At 43.1% G+C, this 19443-nt stretch overlaps 1 protein-coding gene and 1 non-coding gene across 3 annotated transcripts in view; one reads left to right on the top strand and one right to left on the bottom strand.

The window, feature by feature from the left end:
• Positions 1 to 19121, top strand: part of LOC108316401 (neuroblastoma breakpoint family member 10-like) — a 163908-nt gene extending 144787 nt beyond the window's left edge. Inside the window, exons 3-10 of one of the 2 annotated variants that reach the window (XM_037744884.1) lie at positions 8623 to 8832; positions 10006 to 10109; positions 12819 to 12891; positions 13351 to 13565; positions 15345 to 15396; positions 16189 to 16351; positions 17010 to 17061; positions 17591 to 19121. In XM_037744884.1, the coding sequence (XP_037600812.1) occupies positions 10064 to 10109; positions 12819 to 12891; positions 13351 to 13565; positions 15345 to 15396; positions 16189 to 16351; positions 17010 to 17061; positions 17591 to 17607 (618 nt within the window). In that variant the 5' untranslated portion in view covers positions 8623 to 8832; positions 10006 to 10063 and the 3' untranslated portion in view covers positions 17608 to 19121. The other variant, XM_037744883.1, reaches the window with a different exon arrangement.
• On the bottom strand, positions 14777 to 14915 carry LOC119473835. Its single transcript, XR_005203076.1, has one exon. It is a non-coding gene; the product is annotated as a U4 spliceosomal RNA (small nuclear RNA).
• Positions 19122 to 19443: the final 322 nt, after the last annotated feature.

Raw genomic sequence — 19443 nt, 5'->3', positions numbered from 1 at the left:
TAGAGTCTTTAGACTAGTTTCTTCCTAGCATTATGTATTTAAAGTTCCTCTATGTCTTCTCATGGCCTGATAGCTCATGTCTTTTTATCACTGAATCATATTCTCTTGTACAGATAAACACAGTTTGTTTAGCCATTCACTTACTGAGGGACCGTTTGGTTACTTCCAGTTCTTGACAAGTATGAGTAAAACTGTTGTAAATACTTGGATGCAAGTTTTTGAGTGAACTTGTTTTCACATTACTTTGGTAAGTATCTAAAACTGCTATTTGCAGGATTATATGGCAAGGCTATGTTTAGCTTTGTAAAAAACAACAACGAAAACCTGCCAAACTGTTTTCCAAAGTGACTAGCATTGTGCATTTCCACTAGCAGTGCATGAGAGTTCCTCTTGCTCTGCATCTTTGACAGCCTTTGGTATTGTCACTTGTTTGGATTTGAGCCTTCGTATTAGGTGTATATTATAGTGTAGTGGCATCTCATTGGTTTAATATGCAATTTCCTAGTGACACATGTTTTTGAGCATCTTTTTCGTATGCTTATTTGCCATCCATGTATCTATTCTGGTGAAGTATCCAGATCTTTTGCCCATTTTTAAATTGAGTTATTTGCTTTTTATTATTGAGTTTTAAGAGTTCTTTATATATTTTGGACACCAGTCTTTCATCAGATCTGTATTTTGCCAATATTTTTTTCCCAGTCTATCACTTGCTTATTCATTTTCTTCACAATGTCTTTCACAGAGCAGAAGTTTTTAACTTTAATGAAGTTCAACTTATCCATTTTTTTCTTTCCTGGATTGTGCTTTTGGCTTTGTATCTGAGCAGTCATCGCTAAACCCAAAGTCGCTAAGATTTTCCCCTATGTTATCCAGGAGTCTTACAGCTTTGCACCTCACATTCAGGTGTAAGGCCTATTTTGTGAAAGGTGTGCAATCTGTGCCTACATTTATTTATTTTTCACATGTGAATATCTAGTCATTCTAGCTCCATTTGTTGAAGACTGTCCTTTCCCTGTTAAACTGCCTTTGCACCTTTCTCAAAGACTAGTTGAGTATTTGTGTAGGTGTATTCCCGAGCTCTGTATTCTTTTCTAGTGACCTATTTGTCTGTTTTTTTCTTTCTTCATCAATTTCCACACTGTTTGGTTTCTGAAGCTTTATAATTAGTACTGAAGTCGGCAGTGTCAATTCTCTGGGGATTTTTCTGATCTTTACTATGAGAACGTGGTTGCGCTTCTGGTGGTAAAACTTAGAAAAGTGTGATATCGCCACTAAATCTGGTCCCCAAGGAGTTTTTAATGCTCAAGCCAGGCCACACTTAGCTTCTGGTAATCTGTCAGTACTGTTTAAGTGCTCCTCCCAGTTGCTGGCTTCAGCAGCTTCTGTTCCCTGTATTTGTTTTCAGCATGGCAATTTGCCCTGTGACCTCTCCTCTAGTCCCCCTAATAAAGTTTGATAATTTTCAGTTTGTTCAGCTTTTCTCTTGTTGTGAGGACAAGTGGTGACCTCCTAAGCTCCTTACAAGTTGGAGTAGAAACCAGAAATTTCGTTTAACAAGTTACTTGTAATAAAAGTCACTAATTGCAAATGTAGAATTTAATAATTTAAGTAGATATATAGAATTTTGCAGCCATCACCTCAGTCCCCTCTTAGAATGCATTTCTTCCTCCCCAGATTCCCCAGAGCCTCTTTGCAGTCATTTTCCAATCCCTGGTCACCTTGATGGAGCCTGAACAAAATACAAATTTGGAAAACAAACATTAAATTTAAGCTTTTATTAGATTGGAATTTTATAGAATGGACCATTGTCTTACTCTTGTGGTAACTAGAGGAGATATTTTATTCGAAGGACTTTCTTTGGGGGAACTTAGTAGTATTCCTGTTTATTGCTCTCCTTGAATTGGTTCATCTATGCTGGTGACAGATAGTTGCTATCAAACCTTGTCTGGTGAGCACAAGTGAAAGAGCTAAAAAAAAAATCTTCTATTAGAAATGTAGATGATGAATTTGCAGATGATGTTATGCGGAGTTAAGTTTTATTTTTGTTTTGTTTTGTTTTGTTTTTTGAGCCAGAGTTTTGCTGTTGTTGCTCAGGCTACAGTGCAATGACGTGATCTCAGCTCACTGCAACCTCTAACTCCTGGGTTCAAGGAAGTCTCCTGCCTCAGCCTCCCGAGTAGCTGGGATTACAGGCATGCACTACCACGCCAAGCTAATTTGGTATTTTTAGTAGAGACAGGGTTTCTCCATGTTGGTCAGGCTGATCTTGAACTCCCGACCTCAGGTAATCTGCCCTCCTCAGCCTCCCAAAGTGTTGGGATTACAGGTGTGAGCCACCATGCTGGAGTGCCATGGTGCAGTCTCAGCTCACTGCAACTTCTACCTCTAGGGTTCAGTTGCTTCTTGTGCCTAAGCCTTTTGAGTTGCTGAGATTACAGTCATGCACCACCATGCCCAGCTAATTTTGTATTTTTAGTAGAAACAGAGTTTTCCATGTTGGTCAGGCTGGTCTTGAGCTCCCAACCTCAGGTGATCTACCCACCTTAGCCTCCTAAAGTGCTGGGATTACATGCATGAGCCACCACACCTGGCTTGGAGTTAAGTATTTTACCATCTTTTTTCTTTCAGAAATTGGGTTGGCCACACTGAGGAGACACTTCTCACCTGCCTGAAATGCCCTTCATTATCTTCTTCAAGTTGCAAGGGCTCTGAAACAGCCCTTACAGTGCTCCCATAAAGGTAAGTGTAACATTTTACTGTAGTTCTTTGCTTTTTGTGTGTGTATGCTTATAGGGATTAGCATACATGTATGTGAAAATATAAAAAGAGTACAGATAGGCACCTGTAACTAGTTTTCTGTTGCTACCTTCTAATGCATTATAACAAGTTAGTGGTTTGAAACCACAGAACTCAGGAATGATTGGGTTCTCTGATCAGGGTCTTAGGAGGCTGAAATCCAGTTATGTGCTGCCTGTGTTTTTCATCTGCAGCTCAGGCTACTCTTCCAAGTTCACTACAGATATATTGGCAGAATCCCTCTTCTTATGGGTGGAGGATGGAGATCCCTTTTGTACCATGGCTCTCAGCCAGGAGACACCCTGACTCCAGAGGCCACCTGCATTCTTTCTCACTTTCCCCATCTTCCAACCAACAACAGCTCATGGAATTCTTCTCCAGCTCCCATCCTCTCTCTGACTTGTCTTCTACCCACTAGAGAAATCTCTGACACATAAGGAGTGATGTGATTAGATCCGGCCCACTCAGGAAAGCTCAGCTTTGTATTAGTCTGTTCTTGCAGTGTTATAATGAATGACCTCAGACTGGGTGATTTATAAAGGAAAGAAGTTTAATCAGATGATGGTTATGTGGGTTGTACAGGCTTCTGCTTGTGGGGAGGACTCAGGAAACCTACAGTCATGATAGAGGTGGAGCAAGCACGGTCTTCACATGGCCGGCAGGAGAGAGGGAGAGAAAGGGGAAGTGCTACATACTTTTAAACAACTAGGTCTCATGGAAACTGTATCATGTGACTGCACTTGCAGGGTGGTGCTAAGCCATTAGAAACCATCCCCATGATCCAGTAACCTCCTGCCAGGCCCCCGCTCTAACACTCAGGATTATAATTCAACATGAGATTTGGGTGGGGACACAGAGACAAACCATATCACTCTTTAAAGTCATATGACTGCCATGTAACAACGTAATCACAGGAATGTCTCACCAGTTTAACAGGTTCCAGAGATAAGGGTACAGCATGTTTGGAGACCATTTTAGGAATTCCACCTATCACAGTTCAACTTCTGATCCCCAGACATTCATGTTCCTCACAGATGCAAAATACATTCACCTTCTCACCTAAGGTTTCCAAGTTTCATGTCATTAATGCATTAGTTCAAAGTGAAAAATGTCATGTAGCTCTAATCTGATCAAAAGTTTAAAATCTCATTTAAATCATCTACACCAAGTGTGAATGAGGCTTTGGAGGGCATTTATTAAGCACAGATTCTTATTTTTTGAGAGTGAGTCTCGATCTGTCACCCATGCTGGAGTGCAGTGGTGTGATCTTGGCTTACTGCAACATCTGCCTCCGGGGTTCAAGCCAATCTCCTGCCTCAACCTCTTGAGTAGCTGGGACTACAGGTGTGTGCCACTACATTCAGCTAATTTTTTTTTTTTTTGTATTTTTAGTAGAAATGGGGTTTTACCCTGTTGGCCAGGCTAGTCTGAAACTCCTGACCTCAGGACTAGGGATCCGTCCCCCTAGGCTTCTCAAAGTGCTAGAACTACAGGCATGAGCCACCATGCCCAGCTCAAGTACAGATCCTTGATCTAATTCCCTTATCTCTGTTGACCTGTGAAACTGAAGAAACAGCTTATCTGTCCTCAATGTGCACTGGTGGGACAGTCACAGAATAACGATGCTAGTGATTCATGTTCAAAAGGAGGGAAAGTGGAGGGAACAAACTGATCCAAAACCATTTTGAAATGGGGCTAAGCAAAGTCCAGCAGGAATTTCTTGATTAGGCTCCTCAGCCTGGAACTAAACCCCTGTGACAGGGGGCTTTGCCTCCAGGCTCTGCATTTTTTTCTATCATTATTGAAAGCATTTTATTTTCCTTCTTCCCCCACTCTTTTGGTTCTTCCCCTTTCTCTTCATGGCAGGATCCTCCACTTAATCCTTCTTGCATTATCCCCAGCAGAATTGGTCAGATATTGCCTGTGTCACAGTCCTGACCATCTCCACGAGGGGCTGTCCTTGTGAGCCCGTGCTCCTCTTCACTGACCTGACCTCTCACAGTCATGATTGCTTTCAGCTGCCCTGGCTGGCGTAGGAGAAAACCTAAGACTATGGAGTCCCAGAACCAATCTCTGCCCTCTCTGTCTCCAGGAGAGGAAGAAAATAACAGGGATCTTCATGGAGAAATTACCCACATGAGGGCCTGGACTCTCCAGCAGTTACAGCAGGAGATAGTTTCTGAAGAAGAATGGAGGAGCTGAGAGCCCTGGCCGGGAAGGCAGGGTTTTGTGAAACACTATTTAATCCTAGGTGCTCCCTGCCCCAGTCTACCAGCCAGTGAATGGCAGCTGACTAAGTATAAATGCCAGGACTATAGAACTCTGATAAAGCGTTTGTCCAAGGAAAGGGGCTTTTACTGTTTTTGTTTTCACAGGAGAAATTGCTGTTTTTCATCTAAAGTTTCTGAAAGGCAGCAGTGAGCTTCTGGAGGGTGAATTACCTGCTCTGCACAGGGAGGCTGAGGCCAAGGCTTGTGGTGGATCTGCTGCCACCAAGTGGTGAGGGAGGGAGCCTGAGAGAGTCTTAGTCTTTCTGGGCTTCAGATTCCTCGTCGGTAAGGTAGAGGCTTATTGTACCTCTCTGAGGTCCCATCCTGCTCTGTTTTCTCTGAATCTCTGAGGAATTGAGATGGTTTTCAATGCTGCCTCGGACCTTCAGCTGAGACCTGACTCTGTGTGTCTGCTGCAGGAGCCTGAGCTGAGTCTACATGCTGGAATCCCAGAGCTGAGGGAACAGGTAGAAGAAAGTCAGCAGGTTTAGGGGATAGAATAATCCACATAGGACAAGCCATTGGTAAATGAAAACAAAAGAAGGGGACAATGAGGGCAAATGGGCCAGAAGCCTCAGGGGAAATAGGCAATGTCTATGGTCATTTAAACCCTCAAGGAGCAGGGTGAGCTGAGCAGTGGGGACTGAGAGAAACTTCTTCCACAGGAATCTCCTGCCTCTGGCCAGGGAGAACCACAGCGTGGATCAGAGCTGGTTTATAGTAAGGGGCAGCTTAGACTCCAAGAGGGGAAGGATGTGACCGTCAGCCCCCACCCCAGATGCAGGAGTCTCGACCTCGTTGCTGCTCTAGCAGTGGATGCTCTTCAGGTCAGTGTGGGTTAGAGGGAATAACCGCGCTTGGACAAGTGTTGGAGATATCTATTCTTACATCAAACAGCTCTGCCCTAGGTCAGGTGCCAGAGTAATTGTCCCTTGCTTATGTATGAAGCAGTGATACTTAAAATATTCTTCTGCACCTTCAGTTGAGGGAAGTTTCTCATAAATATTTATTGAGTTTTTTTTTTTTTATATACTGTGCTAAGCACTTGGGATTCAGGTATTTAGTGTCTCTAAAGAAACTCAAGGTCAAGATATCAAGACCGTCCTGGCTAAAATGGTGAAACCCTGTCTCTACCAAAACCACAAAAATTAGCTGGGCATGGTGGCACATGTCTGTAGTTCCAGCTACTCAGGAGGCTGAGGCAGGAGAATTGCTTGAACCTGGGAGGCAGAGGTTGCAGTGGACTGAGATTGTGCCACTGCATTTCAGCCTGGTGACAAAGCAAGAATGTCTCAAAATAAAAAAAAAAAGAAAGAAAAAAAGGAAAACTCTTAGTGAGAATCATCGGTATTCCATAGAAGAGAGAATTAACTATAGTCAAGGGAAGACCCAAGTCTCATACTTCTCTTGTATATTCCAAAAGCCCAGGGAAATTCCAGGTAATAGAGGTTATTTCCCATGCTGTTAAAGCAAGGTTGCAGACACTTCTGAAATTTGGTCCCAGTATTCTAGGAGGGCACAACTCTGTCCTGGAAAATGATACAGGAATGAATACTTTTCCTGTGACTCATTCTGGTCATTCATCCAGCATCACAGGAACCAAAAAATTCATGATTTGCTAGCCCTCTTCTTCAGGTTTCTTACCTGATTCTTAGGATAACAGCATTACCTTGAAGATTATGATGAAGATATGCTGTTCAAATATGTGCACAGTTTTGAGCAAAATGCCTGGTACACATTGGTCAAGAAATAATTACTGAATAATTATATGAATATTTACTGAATGACATGGATTCTATGAATAATTATGGAATAATTGTTGTGAGTGCTTTTATTAGCAGGGCTCAAAACTCATCTCTGTGTGTGACCTCAAATAAGCCACATAACTTTGTGAACCTACAGTTTCAACATTTTTAAAATGAAGAAACCTGACAGCTTTTCATTCTGCCACAGATGTCAGGCCTCCCAGACACCAGAACATACATTTACTTAAAGCCTTTGATGTATCTCAAAGCAGTATCCTTACAGTGTTGTTGAAGGATGGTGGGGGCTGCAGAGAGGCACGCTTTCCAGTGGGATTGATCCAGTTCTTTTTCCTTCACTTCCTTCAGCCCAGGGTCACACCCATTGCACCCTCTACTCAGGCAAGCCCAGCAGCCAAACATAGGAGACCTGGGCTACAGAACAGTCTCCCAAGTCCCAGGCTCACAAAACCTAGGTGGAGATGACGGCTGAGAAAGTGAGGGGGAGGTTCAGGGGATCACTCTTCCCTACTCGTTCCTCTCATCTCAAATTCACCTTCTATTGCACAGCAACACTGAGGACCACCAACCACCCCTGACCATCACCTTGATCTTGCTGTGTTTGGTTAGTGGGATGCAACCACACATCAATGGTGTTAGATGAACTCAGAAAAATATCTATCAAACAGTATTCCATAAGGACCACTCATGGCCCTGTTATTTTTAATATATGGAAAAAAACAAAATGAAAACATAATCGTATCAGGTTTACAAGACTTCCCAAGATAGATGGTCACACATGCTTTCAGGAGATCTCTGTAGAAATGATGCTGATGACTTGATATCTTGAAAAGAGCTCTTCTTGGACTAGAATGACATCCATAAGTGACAAGAATGAGACGTAGTGTTCAGTCACATTAAAAAACAAATCATCCCACATAGAGGAAGCTTTGGACATAGGGACGTCACACTGGTCTTAAGTGTAATGAAAAGCCTCTTCTGCCACAAACATCAGTGTAGTGGTATCTGCCAGTAAGAAAAACTAAATCAGCATAACCATGGGATGCAGCAAGAAGAATATTGAGCCAGGAAAGAAAACATTTTGAAGAAATGAATTACTCATTGATTTTCTAGTGGATACAGAAAAAAACTGCAGAAGACTCAGAGGATATCATGGCAGTGTAATAGGCTGTTATCTTAAACTTGTGGAAAAGACTTAAATTCTGTTTTAACATAAGAGAAGGAGAGGTGACTGACTTCATGACTAGCATTAAGAAAGTATCACGTGTTGGGAAACTGTTTCTGCCTTGATGATTTTATACACAAAAGAGATGAAAAATGAGGCACATGCTTAGATGTATTGGGAGTGAGATGGGACTGTGGCATTGTCACCAGGGTACACAAATACTGAGAGTGACCAATAGAGGAACAGTCCCCATCTGTTGCGAGCTCAGGTGAGACCAGGAGGCCTGTGTTTTAGCAAACCCTGGGCAATGGAATGAAGGGCTCCTAAGATTCCATGACACGCCCAGCTCCTAATTCTGTTATTGCAACAGCAGACCGTTACCTGGGGCACTGCCCACTCTCTCCCACACTCTTGTCAGAGTCTGAGCTACAGGCAGCGCCTTCAGTTCTCAGCTCAAGCATTGCGAACCTTGTTTTTGCGGTTAAGGACCTTAAAGTGCTGTGAGGAGGGATCAGGTTTTTCTCAACAGTAAGTTAAGAATTTGAGTTATTGACATCCCCCAGTCCTGATAAAACCTATTTGATTTCCAGTTTTTAACCCATGATGTATTTGGGTTTCTTCCCCCCAGTCCCTGGCTCTGCCTGTGGTGCCCCAAACATCAGCATGGTGGCACCTGGCAGGACTTGTTCCATGAAAACCATAGAGGTGAACTTTGCAGAAACCATCGAGAATTCTTGCTCCCAGCAGGAAGAGACCAAACCGAATTTCAGAGACAGCAAAAATAGACTTCTTATGAGTCAAGTGGCCTATTTCCTGAACTATCGGCTGACAACGTAGAGTAAGTTCTATAGGTTCACCTCCACAAACGTGATGATGTCCTGTCTTGTCTCGAGAAACTAAATGCTCTCTTCATCAAAATTAATTTCATCCTTTCCATACTTCTAGAAAATAGAAATGGGTATTTTAACATTTTGTTAAAGATGGAACACAGAGGCCAAAGTCTTTAGCAAATTTTCCACATCTGCAGTAAGGTGGGTGTGGGACTGGGGTGACAATCTCAGCTATTGATTTCTGACACAGGCACAGAAGCACCTGTTTTTCTCAGCAAGAGGCTAAATCCCTGTTTACAGGAATCCTCTCTGTACCGTATAAGATTCTGCAGACAAGTAGCATCTAGTCTGTTGGTCTGAATGTCTGAGGCTGCTGAACTTCCATTCAGTTCCAGTTTCTGCTGAGGCCCAGCAGGCAAAGCTGTGTTCTGAGGACCCTGGGGGAAACAGTGATAGCACACAGTACCCACTGTGAGGAGCTTGAAGGGGACCCTGCTCCTAACAGAACCTGTGATATCTGTAAGTGGCACCATCAAGAGCAGGGAGTACCCTGGTACTGGTGCCTCAGCCTCCCAGTTAGCTGGGATCCCTGGTGGACACCACCACACTTGGCAAACTTTTGTACTTTTAGTAGAGGCGGAGTTTCACCACGTTGGCCCAGCTGGTCTTGAACTCCTGAGGTCAAGTGATCTGCCATCCTGGGCCTCCTAAAGTGCTTGGATTAAAGGCATGGACCACTGTGCCAGCTCCACAGATTGTTTTTTAAGTAAACATTGCTAGAATTCATCCCTCAGTCCAGTATCCTTTATAAATTTCTCAAACCATTCATTGACCATGATATATGATGAGATAAATCGGTATTGCAGTAATTGTTCTGGTAAGTAGTTAGGGCAATTTTTGAAGATTTTGGGGAAAAAGTTTTAACTGTTTGTGCTGACTTAGGTCAGAGGATATGTGATTAAGATCTAGCAGATGAGGGAGATTTTGTCCCATGGATCTGAAAAGTAGGCTCATCTACTTCTGAGGTGACTTAATCTAGGTCCCTTTAGAAGATTCCCATCAGAATATCACATTCTTACACTAGTTTATTTTATGTCCTTGTGCTATGACTGGACACTGATTTGGTCTTGTGTGAAGTGTGATTGGCTTAATGTGACCTGCTCTTCTGAATTTGTTTTCAGAAGATGGAAAAGATCATGAGGAGGAACAGAAATACAGAGACAGCAAAATAAAATTCTTATGAGTCAAGTGGCCTACTACCTGGGCTGCCGGCTGAAGATGGAAAGTAAGTTCCATAGGTTCACTGTCACGAAAGGGCTGAACGATGTCCTGTCTTGTCTCTGAGAAATGATACACTCTGCTCCTCAAAGTTAATTTCATCCTTCCTGTACTTCTAGGAAAAGAGCAATGGGTATCTTAACATTTTGTTAAAGATGAATGAAAGAGGCCAATGTGTTTAGCAACTTCTCCATGTCTGCAGTAAGGTGGATGTCAGACTAGGGTTAGTATCCCAGCTATTGATTCCTGATACAGACACAGAACCACCTGTTTTTCTCAGCAAGAGGCTAAATCATGTTTACAGGAATCCTCTCTCTGCCATATAAGATCCTACAGAAATTATAAGCAAGATAAAGGTAGAAGTATCTATGTCCTGGCTTCAAGGTGACTGAGTACCTAAGACAAGTTGACATTAAGGAGATCAAGAGTGGAGATGAGAAGAGTAAAATGGGGAAACATCTTCAAATCAATAGGCAAGGCTGCCAGAGACATCGCTCAGTCCCAAGTAAATGAATTTGACATCACCAGTTTCTAAGCCATCATGTGTTTGGGTTTCTTCTCCCCAGTCCCTGGCTTTCTGTGTTCTGCCCCAAACGTCAGCATGGTGGCATCTGGCAGGTCTCCTTCCAGAAAAAACCCAGAGGTGAACGTTCCAGAAGGCATTGAGAAATTCTGCTCCCAGAAGGAAGAAAACAAGCCAAATTTTGGAGTTAGCAAAAATAGACTTCCAATGAGCCAGGTGGCCTACTTCCTGAACTACTGGCTGAAGACATACAGTACATTCTGTAGGTTCACCACCCCGAAAGTGATGAATGATGTCCTGTCTTGTTCAAGAAACTAACTGCTCTCTTCATCAAAGTTAATTTCATCCTTCCCATACTTGTAGAAAATAGAAATGGGTATTCTAACATTTTGTTAAAGATGGAAGACAGAGGCTGAAGTCTTTAGCAACTTTTCCACATCTGCAGTAAGGTGGGTGTGGGACTGGGGTTAGAATCCCAGCTATTGATTTCTGACACAGGCACAGAACTACCTGTGTTTCTCAGCAAGAGGCTAAATCCCTGTTTACAGGAATCCTCTCTGTGCCATGTAAAATCCTGCAGACAAGTAGCATCTAGTCTGTTCATCTAAATGTCTGAGGCTGCTGAAATTCCATTTGGTTCTGCTTTCTTCTGAGGCCCAGTAGGCAAAGCTGTGTTCTGGGGGGCCTGGGGGAAATGCAGTGATAGTAGACAGTACCTTCTGTGGGGAGCTTAAAGAGGACTCTGCTCCTTACATAACCTGTGCTATCTGTAAGTGGCATCATCAAGAGCAGGGATTACTCTGGTGAAAGGGACACCCTGCTTTGTGTGCACAGGCTCTCCTTGGTAAAAAGGAAGAATGACAGCACCCATGACTTTGTGGAGGTAGCAGTGCATAGAGTAGGGACCCTGGGCCAGTCTCCTGAGCTCCATCCGAGTTGCTTGTTTTGTTTGTTAACTCCGTTTTGTCATCTGTTCATAGGGTACTATAATAATACCTACCACTGTACATAGCTGCACTGAATTACATGACCTATTTATTGTAACTCTCCCAGGACCATTGTTGGCACAGAGTAAACACTGTCTATTAGTTCTTCATTCTACCATTTCTAACATAAAAGAAATTTTATTTGTCTTTGTGCATATTTCCTTTATGGCCTTATGAGAGACTGCAGACCTCCATACTTCCACAATGACAGTTTTATCAGTGGTGTTTTCTCCCACTAAACATATGTGGCCATGACATGACCAGGACTCTCTGAATGAGACAGAGATGGGAAACCCATGGGGTTGGAGGTCACAATATTGCAAATGTCCCTCCTTCCATGATGGAAGGTGGTCTTTGGAACAAGAGGCAGCATCTCTGCAGTTGTAAAGGACAGGAAGGAAGCTGTGACAGGAGGGTGGTTATTGGAGTGGAAAGAGCTCTGGAGTAAGAATGAAGGTTCCCAGGCTGTATCTTCAGCAGTGTTCTTGGGAACTGTCAGTGAACAATTGATTTCTCCTTCCTGACTTTCTCTGTCTCCATCTGCAAAGGCAGGCTAAATTCTCTCTCTCCATCTGCAAACGCAGACATCTTGCAGTGTCTGAAGAATTCAAATGTGCCAACACTTATGACCGCTTATCACAATGAGATAAAGCCCCTCGCTATGTGGTGTTGGAGAAAGCAGTTGATGTGTGGGCATTTGGTGGTAGGAAGTGGTTCAGACTGGAGCACTCTCCGTGGAGAGAATGTCCCTGAATAACATAGCAGAAGCCACTTGGAGGGCCTGTGAAGTCACCTGATGTGCAGAGGATGGTGGGACAAGTTTGTTTGTCCTCTTCTAAGAGAAAGAAATAGGTTGTAAATGTGAACTGTGGCAGGACACCAAGCCTGTCGCTTGGAATCAGATCTGTGTCAGGATGGGGGAGAGAGCTGTCAAAGTCCAGAGAGAGACTGCACAAGCCTCCAGTGATGTGGGAGCAGAAGGTCTTTTCAACATTTGGCCTCATCTTGACGGTGAGCCTCCGGATCAGAAATGCATTGCCTGGTGGATCAGGAAATCATGCCAGGGCATTCTGTTAAAGAGAAAACATGAGAGCTTTCAGTAGAACAGGGACCCATACACAGATGTTCATGTTCCTGCACACATTGGGCTGACTGTCCTTGCAGAGTGAAATGGGAAATATCTGAACAAACACATCTGTACTTGCAGAAAACGACAAAGATGAGGATGAAGATGTTAAACTTACAGAGGCTGAGAACATACAGGAATCACGTGCCCCCAGGTAATACTGAATAATCAGGAGCAAGTAATGGTAGTAAAATGTGATAAAGGTCCAGAAGCACACCGTCTCTTGTGTCTACCATGGGCAAAAAGCCTGCATTCCCTTGGCCACAATATGTTCAGTTCAACCCAACTTAGACACAGGGTGTGGCAGCTGTTGTGGTTCTTTGTATGTGCTGCATGCCGTGTCTGAATTTTACAGGGATAATTGAGTCTCTTTTCTTCTCGGCTCCTTTATGCCCAGTGTAATGAATACCAGCTGCAGTCTTTCTCTCTGGTTCCCATGGCAGCCATGCTCTGTTGCAGAGAGGAGGATTGCCTGTTTCCTCTCAAAGGGAACCTCCCATTTGCCTTCTGAGACCCCTCTCTGATTCCTCCTGTGAAAACCAGCCAGGACTTCCTGGGGTCCAATCCCTCTTTGTTTAATCTTCTGTCATCTCTATCCCATCTGGCTCATCAGGGAGGTGCAGAAGATTGAAGTCAAGAGAGTCCCTGAAGACTCACCGGAGGAATGTGTCATCACTCGTTCAAATAGCTATGGCCCTACTGACTCCAGCCAGCCTCACAGAGACACCAGTGAAATCACATTTGAGGAAGACAACATTGACTCTGCCCTGGTTGTAGAGAGTGAATCATCTCATGATGTGGTGGAGGATGCTCTAATCATTGTTTCAGGTGACCTCTACATTCCTGGTTTTTGGTACCTCTGTCTAGGCTGAGGAAGATCAACTCTGAAGACAGGCTCTATACACAAATTGGTTTGAATAAAAATGTATGATGGGATACTAAACACAGATATCAGGGAATTTTTATCTCTTCCTCAGCACATGCCATGCGTTTGTCTCCCAGGCCCAAGAATCAAGTTACCAGACCCCAGGCCAGTGTGACAAACTCATGGTCACCTGAGTGCAGGAGGTGTCTGTCAGGTCTCCTAGCACTGATTCGGTATCTCTCATCACCTGTAATTATGTCATCTGTCCCTGAACGATGTCCATGGAGTTTCTATTTCTTTTTAAGGAAACTGGGAGCCTTGCCTATTTATTTGGAGAGATTGTTCCCCAGGTTTCACTGCTCTGAGCTTCAGTCTTGATCTCTATTAAGTCAGCTTGCTTAGCTGCATAGTCACCTTGAAACCAGGAAAAAACATTTCCTCTTTACCTTGCTGTTATGTTTCCATAAAGCAAGGCTCAGCCCAGCTCTCCACCCCATCCATGCAATGGCCGATCTGATGTTTCTTCGTAGCATCACATATTGTTTCTTGTTGTTGTTGTTGTTGAGATGGAGTCTCCTTTTGTCACCCAGGCTGGAGTGCAATGGCACCATCTTGGCTTACTGCAGTCTCCACTTCCTGGATTCCAGTGTTTCTCCTGCCTCTGCCTCCTGAGTAGCTGGGACCACAGGTGCCCCCCACCACACCTAGCTACTTTTTGTATTTTTAGTAGAGACGAGGTTTCACCATATTGGCCAGGCTGGTCTTGAACTCCTGACCTTAAATCGTTCACCCACCTTGTCCTCTGAAATCACAGATTTGTTGTTGTTTTTGTTGTTGTTGTTGTTTGGAGACAAAATCTCGCTCTGTTATTCAGGCTGGAGTTCAGTTGCACGATCTCAGCTCACTGCAACCTCCGCCTCCTGGGTTCAGATGATTCTGCTGTCTCAGCCTCCCGAGTAGCTGAGACTACAGGCATGTGCCACCATGCCCAGCTAATTTCTTTGTATTTTCAGTAGAGACAGGCTTTAATTGTGTTAGTCAGGATGGTCCCGATCTCCTGACCTCGTGAAGTGCTCACCTCGGCCTTTCAGAGTGCTGCAATTCCAGGCGTGAACCACCATGCCCAGCCCACAGATTCTTTTTGCTTGTTTTCGTTTTGTCTTTTTTAATTCAGTCTCCCTAAAGACTTTAAAATTGCCAGTGCCGACTGTAATGCAAGTCGTCAGAGTGGGGTATTGAGAAAGGATTTCAATTAGCAAAAACCAGGTCTCGGATAAACCTCATTGGCTACGATACTGCCACTGCACAAAGCTCATAGATTCTTTTTAAAGCAAGTGTTGTTAGAACGTACATATTGTCCAGTTTCATGTATAGATGCCTCTAACCATTCAGTGACCTTGTTACCTGGTCAGATAAGTCAGTATTGCAGCAACAATCTCAGAAAATAGTTTGACTAGTCTTTGGAGGTTTTCTGGGAAAAAATTTGGTTTAACTTTGCATAGACTCAGGCAGAGAATATGGCATTATGGTCTACCCGTAGAGGGAGATTTTGGCCTGTGTGTCTGGAAAGCAGGCTCATCTACTCCCCAGGCTTCATCTAGGGCACCCTGGAATAGTCCCGTCAGAATTTGTATTCTTGCCCTGAGAATATTTCTGTGCTTGTGCTATGACTAAACACTGATTTGGTCATATGTGAAGTGTGATTTGCTTAATGTGACCTGCGTCTCTGAATTTATTTACAGACAGTCAAAGTGATGATGAGGAAGAGGAAGAAAGAGGGCCAGTGCCCCCCAGGTAATGCTGTGGACTTGTGGGCTGTTAGTTCAGTAGTGACACCTGGAGACTGCAGATCCTGGGAAAACGAGGAAGTGATGACTAGAACTCTTTCTTCCCTTCACCAGCTACAAATTGTCCTTATTGACAATTTTGTGGGTGATTTGTGGCACTTGTATAGGCTTTAATTTCTCACTCCTCCCAAGATGGGAACTTGCAATCAGATGAGCCAGGTGAACTCAGCAAACAGGGATTTCCTGGTTTCATCTGTTCTCCCCCATGTGTTTAAACCCAGGGAGAGATGCAGATATGCTTTCTGCCCATTTGTTGTTAGCATGTTTGCTAGGAGAAGATATTCAAAAAATATACATATTATATCAAGATATTGGAAACGGGAGGCCCTTAATACACAAGATCTGGGTGTCTGAAATGCCTCAGGAGCTCTGTTCACTTGAATGCCACATGTAAAATTCAACACAACTTATGCGAGGTAGTTGAAGCCCCGTGTTAGTTCTCGTGCTGCAAGTCATGATGATCGTTTACAGGAAGAGTCTGGGTGGCCTGCAATGGCTCATCTGTGGCAAATGCACTGAGCACCTGCTGCTCATTTGTGCTCTGTCTCCAGGGTAGTCACCCTCCACCCTGCATTTAGAAGGATAGTTTTTTTTTTTTTTTTTTTTTTAAATTGAAGGAAAAATGCCTTTGCTTTCTGTGACCACTCCATTCCGACTTCTATCAGATCACCTGGGAGACTTTGTTGTCTAATCTCTGTTGGTTTCATCTTCTGTCATCCTGTCCTACCTGGCTCATCAGGAGTCTGCAGGAGTCTGTGGAGGACGAAGCCCCTGAGGAGTCCTGGGATGAAGGTTCTTCGACTCTCTCAGTTCCTCCTGGCACATCTGCCTCCAGTGAGTCTTACAGGAGCAACTTGCACTTATTAGAGGAGCAGAAACTTGACTTGACTGTTGACATAGCAGTGAGTACTCCATTGTGAAGTTGATAAAGCTCCAATTTGTGTCCCAGATAGACCCCATAGTCTTCGGGCCTTGCTCCCCTGGCCGGGCTGAGAGTTGTCATCACTGTGGGCTGAACCTACCCATTAGTGTAGATTTCAGTCACTCTGGATTTCGGTCTGAAGCACGGACACGGGGTGGGTCAGTGAGCTTTGCTCTCTCTCTAGTCTCAGGCCATGCCCGTCGCACCCTGGGCTGACTTTCAGGACATTGAAACCCAAAGCAGGTGTTGCCAACTCGCACCAAGCTATGCAGTGCATGTCCATGCGCTGTCAATTGAATTGAATGTCTGTCAATCTGAATTAAATGTCTCTTGCCAGCTACCAAGTTCCTCATGAGTTTTGTTTTCCAAGCAGGTCTATGAGGTTCTTTCCTGTTTGTACAAACTTGGGATAAAGGGATAATGGTCTGCCAGAATAGGGATGTTTCACCATTGGTTCTGAGACACAAACCAAGGAATCTCTATCATGCTTGGCCTTGAGACCTCCTGAAGTCCATCTCTCACATTATCCGGTTCTCATGCTGAGGAGCCTAAGGTCCCTGTGCAGGGATTAGACAGTGGACTGTTATGGGTGTAGGGGAATAGCTTATTTTGTCTGTCCCTGTCTGAATTTATTGCAGAGGTTAAAAAGGACCAAGAAGAGGGAGAAGACCAAGGCCCACCATGCCCCAGGTAACTCTGAGCAATTGTGAACAGCTAATTTTGTGTTGACACCTGGAGACGCCAGGTCCAGGGAAAACAGAGTGGGCTGACAATATCGATACCATCTTTTCAACGAAGCCTGAATTATTCCTACTAACATTGCTGTTGGCTTTCATTGCAGTAGATATTTAGGTTTCCGTTTCTTCCTCCCCTTAGTGTTTACTAACTGCTGTAGGTTGACCATACTTGTTTTTAGGATCAGTGTACACTGTGTGTCCTGAGGGCACTAATTCAGAGTGTCCTTTTACTCCCTCATCAGTGTGTCACCTGGACAGTTCACTGAGCTTACTTTCTCTCTCTCTCTCTCTCTCTTTCTTTCTCATTCTTTTTTACCCTACTCTCGTCCATCCCAGCATAAGGCAATAGTTTGTTACGTTATTAATGGATCTATGTTTTTTTTTTATTAACCACTTTCTTGTGCTACCCATGAAATCTAGTTGGGGCTCTACAATGTCTCATTTTCCCTGACTTATTCTTTAGTTTTTTTCTCCTTTTTTAGGCTCAGCCTGGAGCTGATGGAAGCAGAAGAGAGAGCCTGAAGTCTTCTGGTACTCACTGGATATGTTGTATTCAATGTATGCAGCTTATCTTGAGTTTTATGACCCATGCCAGGCTTACACATATGCCATTTTTTTATTTGTAGAAGAGCATGTTTGCTTGAATTTGGACAAGGACAGTAGGTTTCTTATTATGTAGCTGATAAAGCTTCACCTGGTCTCCTGGATAGGGGTCATATTCCCACACTAAGACAACATGTCACATGGGACTCTGCCAGTGCAGAGTATGAACAACACCATGTTCTTGCTGAAAACACTTAGCCTGAGTTTCATAGCCTGAGGTAATCGCCAGACAACTTCAGAATGTAGAACAGTGAGCAGCACGACTGACCTGTCTGCTTCAGATAGCCCATGTCACCACAAATCACACAACTAAAAGGAGAAGAGACATTTTGGGTTGAAAAAGAGTAAAAAGGTACTGTAGCTACATTTCTTTAGTTCTTTTGAACCCAAAGCGTCTCCTCACCTTTTTGTTGTTGTTGTTGATGGTGGTGACATGGGCTTGTTTGTAGAGGACAGGTCAGCTCTCTGGATCCATGGTCTACGCTCTGAAGTTGCCTGAAAACGTCCTCATGATTAAAATCAGCCTAAATGTTTTTCCGGGAACATTGCAGGATCAATGCCACCTCACACATCTGCAGGCAGAGCAGGTCCCGTGTGTCTATCACCGTGATCGTGGTACCAGGACTGTTCCACCATTTGTCTATCACCGTGATCGTGGTACCAGGACTGTTCCACCATTTGTCTATCACCATGATCGTGATGCCAGATCTGTACCTTTCAGAGACACATTATTTATGCCGAAGTAATTGAAAAAATAAATGGTTTTTAAAAGTATTCATATCCTGTATTCAGATGATCATCCCCTAAACATTTTATTATTCATTAATCATCCCTGGCTGTGTCAGTTATTATATTTATATCTCTACACTGGAAATTTTCTATTTTTACTGTAGCTTTGCTTTTGCTAGTTTCTGTTGTTGAAAAAAAAAAATCCCTGCCTCCATTTTAATTTTTGCCAAAGTTAATTTTAATCTATATAATTCAGATTTTTTGTCTTTAAGATAAGACTGTGAGCACATAAGGCCACAAAAAACAGAGATTTTGCTAATTTTTAAGCCTTTGTTAATTTCTGGCTGCCAAGAGACATAGTTTACTTAGTTAGCTGCTAGTATCTGTCTAAGTGAGCAGCCAGGGAAATGTCTATCAGACTAAGGATATGCAAAGCCCAGGCCATTCTCTTTGAGTCTTTTAAACTATTTCAAAAGAGAAGAGAATAGGCAGGTTCCACATATGTGGACAGGAAGGAGAATACACTAAAAGACACAAACAACTGTTTCCCAAAACAGAATAGAAAATTAGATTTAAATAAACATACACCATTAAAATTCAAAAAATATTTTCTCTTGAAACGTAATCTCTCTAAACTTAGCCAGCATATGAAAGTCAATTCTTAATATACCACACTACATTGACATTCTTAAGAATACATTTCCAAGCTTATTATTTGAAAAAGCAAAAGGACTATAATCCTTTTCTTCTTCTTTTTTTTTTTTTTTTTTTTGCTATGATCTTTTTAAGATTGAGGATTTTTTTTTTCCAAATAAAACCAAAGATTTTAAAGACTGAAAATGACATTAACGTTTATCTTCTCAAAGTAATGATGTTTAACTCAGGCTGTCTTATTCCTGTTTATAATATAACTGTCAAGTGATCATTTAACCATTCTTTAAATGTTTCATATTACTGGGAACAAACCACATTCCAGGGTGTATCTTCTTTTTTTTTTTTTTTT

Source organism: Cebus imitator, unplaced genomic scaffold, assembly GCF_001604975.1.
Source record: "Cebus imitator isolate Cc_AM_T3 unplaced genomic scaffold, Cebus_imitator-1.0 Scaffold188, whole genome shotgun sequence".
Lineage (NCBI taxonomy): Eukaryota > Metazoa > Chordata > Mammalia > Primates > Cebidae > Cebus > Cebus imitator.
The sequence above is the reverse complement of the archived record's forward strand: the minus strand, read 5'-3'. Positions and strand labels throughout refer to the sequence as shown.